This window comes from Corticium candelabrum, chromosome 20 (genome assembly GCF_963422355.1).
Source record: "Corticium candelabrum chromosome 20, ooCorCand1.1, whole genome shotgun sequence".
NCBI lineage: Eukaryota > Metazoa > Porifera > Homoscleromorpha > Homosclerophorida > Plakinidae > Corticium > Corticium candelabrum.
The window spans coordinates 4,983,570-4,994,834 of record NC_085104.1 but is presented as its reverse complement, the minus strand read 5'-3'; the positions used below and the strand labels follow the sequence as shown (position 1 = coordinate 4,994,834).

At 42.9% G+C, this 11,265-nt stretch overlaps 1 protein-coding gene across 1 annotated transcript; it reads left to right on the top strand.

The window, feature by feature from the left end:
* Positions 1-7,534: 7,534 nt before the first annotated feature.
* LOC134195436 (dynein axonemal heavy chain 12-like) lies at positions 7,535-11,134 on the top strand. Its single transcript, XM_062664458.1, has 10 exons — positions 7,535-7,617; positions 7,738-7,807; positions 7,914-7,981; positions 8,231-8,333; positions 8,400-8,597; positions 10,355-10,417; positions 10,470-10,592; positions 10,649-10,733; positions 10,808-10,977; positions 11,036-11,134. The coding sequence occupies exons 1-10, from the start codon at positions 7,535-7,537 to the stop codon at positions 11,132-11,134; spliced, it is 1,062 nt and encodes a 353-aa protein (XP_062520442.1).
* The last annotated feature ends 131 nt before the right edge of the window (positions 11,135-11,265 follow it).

Genomic DNA, 11,265 nt, shown 5'->3' with positions numbered 1-11,265 from the left:
TAGAGTTAAGGTTATCGTTAGGGTTAAGGTTAAGGTTAGGGTTAGGTATACATGGTTTGTATTAGCAATTCATGGTTTGTACCGGCAATCCATGGATTGTACCAGGCAATCCATTGTACCAGGCAATCCATGCATTATCATCCAAATCTACACTTTGCTCAAAACATATACACATAATTATATATCTAGTATATTAAAGCTCAAATTGTGTGTGTGTGTGTGTGTGTGTGTGTGTGTGTGTGTGTGTGTGTGTGTGTGTGTGTGTGTGTGTGTGTGTGTTCGCGATATGCGGCCACATCTTTTGTCCATTCATAACCAAAATCAGCAGGCACACTTGGCACGCAAAGGGGGAGGTTTGCATAAAATAGTTTAAAAAATTACGTACAGGGCTCTCTCTCAAGGGGTTGACCCCGTGTATATTTTCTTGATGATGCGAATGCTACACATTCCAGTTCATTCGAACACATGCCCACACCAGTCCTGTGTAGTCTGTACGTGTCATCATCCTTCGCAGAGCTTCGAGCAATTGAATATTTCTTGCCAATTGAAGCTACTCTTCTAGTGCTTTTGTTCCTCTCTAAATTCTGAATGCATTTGCACCGAATCCAACTTACACATTTCTGCAGCAAGCGTTACACGGGAGTGTGTCGATTTTTATCGAAAAAAAGCATTTGAAGAGCAACATTCAAACTCATTCAGCATATCCAGGGCCTCGCAACAAAGATTGCATGTGACTGGGTCTTCCGTCAGGACCCTACAGGATCTTGCCCATACGAAGGACGGAGCATGTATCTAGTACATTATATATTTTAACACAATTTTCACGCAGGACAACACCATAATTATCTAACGCTGATCAATTTAAAATTGGTTTAGCATTATCTATCTATCTATCTATCTATCTATCTATATATATATATATATATATATATATATAGAGAGAGAGAGAGAGAGAGAGAGAGAGAGAGAGAGAGAGAGGGAGAGGGAGAGGGAGAGAGGTGCCATTTTGTGTTTGTATGCCACGCTTTCACCACCACAGCAATGGACAGATCGAGATCGGACCACTTTGAGTGAGCACATTTGCTTTCGTAGTCGCAAGGGTTGACCTTAACTGGGTCCCCATTTGAGGAACCTACCCTACACTTTTGCTTCTGTTTTGCTACAAGTAGACACAAATGGCTAAGCACGACATTCAAACTATAGAGAGCATAGCGTGTAAGAAAATATCCGTTTGTCACTTTTGCATAGTTGAAACAGCAGAAATAGAGCGTTTAATAGGACCTTGTAGGCGATGTGACAACAGGTGATGTCATAATTAAATGCAATGTCACAATACGTGACGCTACAATGGATTACTTATTAATGGTTTCTTTTACAGTTCAAGAGACGACAGACGTACTTTTAATCTAGGTGCATTTCGGTTCAGTCTAGCCCTTTCTTTCTTGCAAGCTTTCTAAATTTGAATTAAATGGACGTCAGCTTTCACTATCCAAAGCTTACAAGCGACATATGGAATCTAATTGTAAATGGAATACTCACTGCTAATTACTCCAAAAGAACATATAACTGTAACTAAAATTTTAGGCAAGATACTTTCATGATAATTCCTCACAATTGAATGCAACAGCACAACTGAGATTGCCGTCGTCTTTCGGACTTCTCCCGCGACGACGCAATTTCCTGCCGATCAAACTCGCCTTTGTTGACATGCGAATATCTCTGGAACAGCACATCGGATTTCCACTGAATTTAAACTGTTTGTTCCTGATGTCAGACGGTACATGCAGAGCATGTCGTTTATTGCGGGTGACGTCAAAAAAGGCAAGTTTGCTGTGTATGGATGTCGAAGAGCTGTCATGCACATTTGATACGCCTATTTCCCCACAACGCCGGTAACTTCTTTGAAGTGCCAACACAAAGTGACTGTCAAACTAGGCCTTTGTTCATGTAGGTCCCGCATATAATTACGTTTTGACCCTTGTCGTCATATGTCACATTTCGTCGATGTCACGACATCTCCTGCGAGCAGGAAAAACTTGTTAGAAATCTCAAAAATGGCACCGAAAACAGGGTAACGTTTTCTTGATCAATCTATTAGAAACTGTACAATAATTGAATGCATAGAACTATGCACTGGCGAGTTTCTTTCAGTGTCTAGAGCAAAAGTACATCATTGGGAACGTGCGCTAAACTCTGTCTTAACAGATTGTGATCTGAAATGTCTTTATGCCGGTCAAACCCGCCTCCACTTGCACCGAATTTCTCTGGAACGGCCCATCTCCACCGAATTAACATCGGACGGTAAACATTTCTATACTGGAACCGTTTATTTTACTAGCAGTAATTAACTACGCCCATCTCTGCTCGTATAATTCCTTATCTATTAACCGCAGTTCCCATGTATTCTTCTATTCAGGAATATATATCCATAACTTACAAGAAGTAGCTGGTGTAAGTGGCAAACAGATTGGCTAACACTTGCACTGTTTTTGAAAGAAGTCCTTCTTACAATCTTCGAACCCTCAAGGCTGTTTGAAGCTCAGAGCTTAAAGACTCTATAACAATAGGATGGAATATACCTCCTGTACTTGATACCTTGCTGTCGTGTCTTTGATCTTTGTCGGCTTCTCCTGCTTCTGCTGCTGCTCTAGTACAAGTGGCAGTATTGACAAGAAAGTTGGCTGTAAGGAGTTCCTGACAGTAACGTCAAAATAGGTTGGCAGACCTCGCTCAAAGTCAGGAAAATAACTATATATACTTTTCACTAACTGGCATCCCCAGCAAACAACACATTTCAGAGACTTGGCAGAAAGCATCTTGTCTAAACACTAAAATGCTCATTACCATCAATATGTAGATTTTGTCTGCTTGCATGGCTTGTGGCAATCAGTGTCACAGCTTTAGCATTAGTAGTGTTACACACACACACACATACACACACACACACACACACACACACACGCACACCTTGAACCTTGAACCTGCCCATCATAAAAGTGATGATGGCGGTGTCCTTGAGCATAGAGCCCTGGACAAATGACTAGAGCGTTTCGTTAACGTTACAGAATCAGCTGTGTCTGGTGAGGTCACCCTTCCGACGAAAACGTCTACCACAAGGGCAAAGATGGTAACTGCTTCTGTTGTTGGCCGCATAATCACTGGACCTCTTACATTGACTTCTAATTCCTTTATCACAGAATGTGTGCCACTGAGATCTATCCTGTGCTAGACTGTACCAATTATCCCTAATTCCAGTGGCTTGCAGATCAGATGTTATTCTATTATGCCACCTCTTCTTGGTCCCATGGCATAGTCTCTTCATTTCTAAGTCTCCAACAATAACATCTTTGGTAGTCATTCCTCCCCCATTCTGCCAAGGTGTCCAAGCCATCTTAGACAGTACTCCATCACTAAGTCTTCAAGTGGCTCTTCCATACCAACTCACACGCAAATTGTTTAGAAGTAATTCTATCTTTCCATTGTTTGTATTTTGTCACCCCTAGTTCTTATGCACCGATTGTGAAAGGAACTCAGCCATTTCGTACATGAGGCTTTGATAGTCCAAGTCAATGCTCCATAAAGCAAAACCGACAAGACCACAGAGCAGTAGACAGTCCTTTTTGTTGACACATATACAGACTTGGACAAAATTATAGGGACACTCCTCTGTGGGTATGTAGTAACACAATAATTAGGTCACAATTTACCAACTATCAATATTGTTAAGAACTTAATAGTTACCGCGTTGATTGTTAGGTTTCTTGAGAATACTGTAAACCCTAAATTGTTTTCTTTACGTTTTGCATTATGGAAAACAAGACCTAAAAGTGTATGACGTCATGATTGTGTAAGCGTCGTAAGTTAGACTCTCTCTGATTTTGTTTAGTGGCTTTTAAAAAAGCCGGTTTTAATAACGTGAAGGAAAATTGAAGCCCTTCACCAGTTCCTCAGTACCGAGTACCGAGTGTTCCCGCCTCTTGCCTTCCTGATTGTGTCCAGACATCGCGGAACACTTTCTGCCAAGTTCCGGACACGCGCGGCTGGAAAATGCTGCTACGCCTCTTGTAGAGCATTCCAGAGCTCAGCTGCAGTTCTTGGTTCGCGACGGTTAGCAGCAGTTTTGAGTTCATGCCACAAGTTCTCGATTGGATTCGCATCAGGCGATTTTGGCGGCCAGTCCAACAGTGTGACGTCATGCTGGCGTAGCCATTGTCTTGTTGACCGAGACGTGTGGATTGGCGTGTTGTCCTGCTGGAAGACAAAGTCGTCTCCTATCACTGCCGCTGTGTCTGTAAGCATGTTCTCCTCCAGAACCTGTTGGTACGCCGTGCTGTCCAAACGACCTTCCAGTTTCACCAGAGACCCCACAACATGCCAACACACCAATCCCCACACCATCACACTAGCCGCGTGCTGGACCGTACAATCACAACATTCAGGGAGAAATTCCTCACCTTTGCGACCCCAAACGTACAGAGCACCATCGTTTCCTATGCTGACTTTTGACTCATCTGTAAAAAGAACAGATTTCCAGTCATCCAAAGTCCATTGTGTGTGAATGGTTGCCCATCCCAGTCGCAAACGCCGATGGTTTTCTGTTAGCAGTGGTTTTATTCTAGGCCTCCGAGCGTTCACTCCTGTCTCACTGAGGTGACGACAGACTGTTCTACTTGACACCTGCTTGCCGGTTTCATCAGCCAGCTGATACGAGAGCAGTCGTGATGGTGCTCTGCGGTTCTGCAGTGCCATTCTCTTCAGTCGATGATCTTCCCGGATTGTCGTTGCCTTCCCACGTCCAGGTTGTTTTTCATAATCGCTGCTGCCATGGGAAAGCCATTGCAGGCACTGATGAACCAAATTCCTGGAGCTGCGGACAAAAGCTGCGATCTGACGCACAGAATGGCCAACTGAGTGAAGGGCTTCAATTTTCCCTTGTGTTTTGGACACAACTGTTTGCCTGGAGGCATCGCTGCAACTCATGAAATATCGCACGGAACAAGACTCTGCAACTGCGTGCAGCTGAACGTTCAGGCTAACTTATCGCCTAAGTTTGGCGGTCTCAAGGGCAGCGGTTTTAGTGCAGCTGACATTTTGTCGGTAGCAGTTTGAGATTTTGCTACGTAAAACGTGGACCGGAAGTGGCATGTCAATGTTCTTTTGTTGCTATAACTTTTTTAGTTTTGTCTTAGCAGGATTTTTTTGTAATTAATTAGTGTCGCATGATTTTTGAATACGTTGAAGTTTGTTTATTGATTAAAATGGCAAAACAATTCAAATTGTGATGACATGCGCGAAATCAATGCGCAAAAACAGATGATTCGCCTTTTTTCATAATGTTGATAAGAGGACCCACAAAATTGCTTTCACTCTCTACTACAGAGCATTCTTAGATTGTATGCCAAGAATGAGCATCCAAGAGCGATGAACGTGTACAAGACAAGAAAAGTAGGAATGGCCGTTTTCCTTCTTCAAAGCAAACTAGATGCGCAGTAGGTAGTAAGTACAGCTGCAGTCTTGAACACAAGCTATGTTACATACTAACAATGGCGCAATCCATGAAAAAAGAAATTCGAAAAACATTTGGTTTTGGTAAAGAAAAATTCAGTGTCGAAGTTAGACTAGACACAAAAATGCCAGGTGTACCTATAATTTTGTCCAAGTCTGTAAGTTAGAGTTCTGAAAGATTGGTTTCCTCAAGCACCCAAATGCTCTAGAACCTTTAGCAATTCGACTTGCTACATCCAATGTTATTTCTCCATCATTCACTATGATGCTTCCCAAAATGATAAGAACATCAGACGATGGCAATTTATCTACAATATTCTGAAGATCTTTTACAAGTCTCTGTTTCACCTGAGGAGGAACCTTGGCTGTGGGAGCATACACTGACATCAAGCTTTGTTGTTGCTTGTTTCTGCCTTCTCTAGTCATTATCTCGTGCAATAATATCAAATAATTTTGATTTGCAAGATCAAAGCTAAGTTCACCGCTGCAACAATCTGGACTACACACACACACACACACACACACACACACACACACACACACACACACACACACACACACACACACACACACACACACACACACACACACAAAATGGACAAATGTTAAGCCCTTCACGTCTTACGACGTCAACCGTGAGGTCAGTTGCGGAGGTAGCTCCCCCTGCCTCTAGAGACAGGGCCTCCATGCGCTACGTGGAGTCTTGGGACCAGCGCTACAATCCACCTGGAGCTTGGCCAGAGTCGTCCAGGGGCACTGACAATGGCACAGCTCTGGGACTGGACACCAAGGCCCACATGTACCCGTCTGCTGCATGATGTTGCTGCCAAGCCAGCGGTCTTGTCCACCCCAGTCAATGACCAGGTACTCATTTATACTCCTGAGTCGAGAGAAGCAAGTGTGGGTGAGTTTCTTGCTCAAGGAAACTGCGACAGTGTCGCCTCCACCTGGATCAAATCTTCAACCCTCATCACGGAATACAAGATCCTGGATGTCATCACCAACGCTCTACCATCTGCTCCACCGTGCCCCCTCCCACACACACATGGCAAATGGATAAGGAGCTGCCGTTCGTTATGGTTACGCCTCCATCCAGTTGGCTGGGTTCCTGTTCACTATGTAGGAGTTATGGGCCGTGCTAAGCAATATCCTGGAGCCTGGCCAGGTACTCGCAGGAGCACTGACTGAGATGCCAACTGTGGTGTGGGCACCCAAAGTCCTCCGAGGACCCCAGTAGCTGATGGGCAGTCGGGGGCTTTTCCCACCCCAGTCAATGACCAGGTACTCATTTATACTCCTGAGTCAAGAGAGGCAATTGTGTTTGAGTTTCTTGCCCAAGGAAATTATGCCATAGCTCGCAATCACTGTGACTTAAACCTGCAACCCTGCAAGGTCCTGAATGTATAAGATGACTCTCTAACCAACTGAGCTATCGCACCACACACACACACACACACACACACACACACACACACACACACACACACACACACACACACACACACACACACACACACACACACACACACACACACACACACACACACACACACACATGCCTTCTATTTACTAGCAGGGTTCTCCCTAAAGTGTGGTAACTTAGTGTGACGCTCTACCAGGCTGAGCAACCCTAGCCACATGACCAATACTTTTGCATGTGTTCTACTCAGGGTAGATGTACAGGGCTGTACACTGTACTTACATATACAGCAGATGGCATTAATGAAGCCTTGCACCCCAAGACAGGAAAACAAAGTTATTACTGTACCTTCTGTGTCATCACCATGAGACTCTTCCGTGTTCATTTGCTTAATACACATTTTGATCTCAGTTTTGAATATTATTGTAAAGGTCTGGGTATTCGAGGGTCCATTGTGTGCTGTGGTAAGGGGCGTGTCTTGTAATTATGGTATCTGCATGCCATGCTACTGTAAACTAAGAAATTTTCGTTGGCGATATATTTTCGGTATGACTTATGAGGTACCGAAAATAAATCTCTACCTAAATTTTGTGTAAGCAGCCGGCAGCAATGTCCGAGAACATTGTATCGTCGTATACAGGACTTTATGCCCTAACTTGGATGAAAAGTGCCTCGAGGCTGCTTGCAGCCAGGCAAGTCAGCATACCTCACCATACTTGCACGCAGTATTGTTGATACTGTAAACGAATTCTTTTGCTCTTGTTTGCGGCTGCCTCACACATATAGAAGCGTTAATCTCTGCATTTGCTTAGGCGCGTGCCACCGCGTCAGTTTCTGTCTCCTCAACATTGGGGTCTGGAAGGCCGGCAGTTCTTGGTATTGGTAACTCACCTACTGTACACACCAGCTGTGCTGAGCACAGTTGCGTAATGTCTACTTTCTGTCAACCACACTAAGTACTCTAAAGATATTCTGTGCATCCACACAGGAGTTTCAAGCACTCGACGACTTTGACATACCGAAAATTGATCGCTATCGAAATGGAATATTGAGGAGGTACCGAAATTTTTACGCTACCGAAAATTTCTTGGTTTACAGTATTCTGAAATCCTGGGGAGAACCCTGTTTGGTACATTATTAATATGTTACTGTACTTCATTCTTGCAACTTTACAGACTGCCTACTGTGCATCTAGTGTGCTCTGAAAAATGAAGTGGTCATTTTACTTTCTTTGTGTTGAATGATCAGTCTTGGCATGTTGTCTGAAAAGTGTGTAGTATAATTATCTGATAGCTCAACATGTAGAATGACAAGGGACATACAGCAGTCATTGTGCATTGTTGTAATTGGTTTTCAGCTTGTTTCAGCTGCATTCCAAATTACTCCAGATTTAAATTCTTTACTTGAAGTTGTATTGACGCCAAGTAGAAAACTGTTGTAGATATATTGTTCATTTGACTGGGATGGTGTGTAGGTTGAGGAATATTGGCGAGAGTTTTTCAAAATTTTAAAAGTGTTTCAACAACAGCAGAAAGCTAAAGACAAGGAACGTGGACCCAAGTCCATTCGTCGCAATGTAGCTCAGTCTGGTACAGATGAAGATGAAGAGGCTGGCAGTGTAGCAGCAATGCGTATTTGTAACACAGTACAGGATCAAATCAAAGAGTTCAAGGTAGGATTTCTTCTTGCTACTCACTTGTGTTTTTGCTTGTTTTCAGTTTCAGTTTACTTCAGAAACCTGTTAGTCTATTACGTACTTGCCTGAATGCATGATTGTCTGTCAGTCGGTCCACTCAACTGCTGATTACATATGTCATGTCGGGCACACAACACAGTGGCCATATAAATAGGCCCATGTAGAAACACAAGCTCAAATTAGTTGCTTGAAAATCCAAAGTCATGTTATTTTTGTTTTCAGAGACTTTCTAATACTGGAGTTGCTTATTTGCTATTATCAAATGAAGACTACAGTTGCAATGATACAAGCATGTAAAACATTTAGAATGAAAACTTTATTAGTACTGTATAAAGCTATATCAAAATGATTAGTTGCAAAAAAGCACATTTAATTTTTTCCAGATTTTGAATATTTAAAGTCTTTTGTGACATTCTGAAATGGAAGGGCAAACTGTATACAAACTGGTCTCACAGAATGTTTTAGATTTATCTAAATAGAAAGTGTGTGTGTGTGTGTGTGTGTGTGTGTGTGTGTGTGTGTGTGTGTGTGTGCGTGTGTGTGTGTGTGCATGTGTGTGTTGTGTGCACGTGTGTGTGTGTGTGTGTGTGTGTGTTGTGTGCACGTGTGTGTGTGTGTGTGTGTGTGTGTGTGCACGTGTGTGTGTGTGTGCACGTGTGTGCGTGTGGGTGTGTGTGCATGTGTGTGTTGTGTGTGTGCACGTGTGTGTGTGTGTGCACGTGTGTGTGTTGTGTGTGTGTGTGTGTGTGTGTGTGTGTGTGTGTGTGTGTGTGTGTGTGTGTGTGTGTGTGTGTGTGTGTGTGTGTGTGTGTGTGTGTGTGTGTGTGTTAGCCTCAAACTTCCAGACCAGAGAGCACGACTCTAGTCTGTACCAAACGATACTAATATGATTTTGGGAGTACTTATCAAAGGCGATGCTAAATGGTAGTACAACTCAGGATCATTTTACCTAGTTCAATAATGAGGTGGAAAGATACTGTGCGTTTGCATTACACTAACATAAATGCCATGGGATCTCACGAAAAAAGAAGAGGCTGCTGCCGTGTTTGCTGTGATATCTTGGTGGACGGCATGAAACGACAACTCTTCGATTCTGCTGCAGAACGCTAGTTAGTGTAACCACTTGACTAGCGAGACTACCGCTTGACCAGTTGTCAAAGGTGATCGTCTAGTAACACTGCTGTGCATGTCTTGTCACTGCAAGCTTGAAAAGATTGAAGAACTGGAGCAAAAACTAAAACTAAGACTCGTGCGTGCACCGGAGTCTCTATTCACGACTCTGACGTGCAATTAGCACCCACGAGGATTTCTCACTTGCACAATCAGCATTAGTGCACTTAGCATAACCACTTACTGCTAAACCAATCAGAATTTTAGAGCCAATGTTCCGGATCTATGATGCTGATTGGCTTAGAAGGTTATTTCCAAAATCATTTTTGTATTGTTCTGATCCAGACTAGAGTTGCGCACTTTGTGTGCTTGTAGTTTGGAAGTTCAAGGCTGTGTGTGTGTGTGTGTGTGTGTGTGTGTGTGTGTGTGTGTGTGTGTGTGTGTGTGTGTGTGTGTGTGTGTGTGTGCGTGCACACGTTCGTGTGTGTGTGTGTGTGTGTGCACGTTTGTGTGTGTGTTTGTGTGTGCATGTGTGTGCAAGTGCATGTGCATGCACATGTTGCACACTGCAGTAACAGTGTTGTGGTGTTGTTTAAGTAGTGATATGGTGCATTGGTACATAGGCACATCTTCCTGTCATATCAACATTGTGTAACCCTGGAATCAGACCACGCCATTGGCAAAAGGTACACAGAATATTGTATGATCTCTTGCAAATCCTATTAAATATTATTTTAGATGTCTGAAATTATTGGATTTGATATGACTCCCGACATGGGCACTTCTTTACGTAAAGTACTGAAATATGATCTTGCTCCTCACATGGAAAAGTTTGAATCAATCAGTGCTGGTGCTAGTAAGGTCAGTAACAATGTGAGTGACTTTTTGTTAGTTTTCACATTCTTGGATCATTGCAGGAGTTTTCTCTTGAGAAAGCAATGCAGAAAATGGAATTAGACTGGGAATCTATTCAGTTCACTACCTTGAGCTACAGAGACACGGGTTTGCATGGGATAATAATGAATGTCGTCTTTCTTGTTATTCTGACATAGATATACATGTGTTTATGTGTGAAGGCTTTTCAATTTTGGGGCAGCCTGACGAGATCCAGACAACACTAGATGACCAGATTGTCAAGACACAAACTATGAGAGGTTCTCCTTTTATCAAACCATTTGAAGCTCAAATAAAAGCATGGGAAGAACGGTTGCTTGGTATGCAAGATACCATTGATGAATGGCTAAAGGTTAGTTCATGGTTGTTTTTTGTTGTTTGAGCTGGTATGCTACATGTCTTTCATAAAGTGCAAAGAAACTGTTAAGTCTGGTTTACAGTATGAGAGGTATTGTAAAACAGAAAACAGCGGCAGAGACATAGTGGCGAGCCACTTAGAATATGATTAAGTTCTCTATTAGTAGCAAGGCTAGCGACGGTAGCCAATCACTCATAAAGTTAGATAGATAGATAGATAGATAGATAGATTAGATCCCGGATGTGGCATGGCAGCTGGTCATGCTTGCTAACGTCTCTGGTT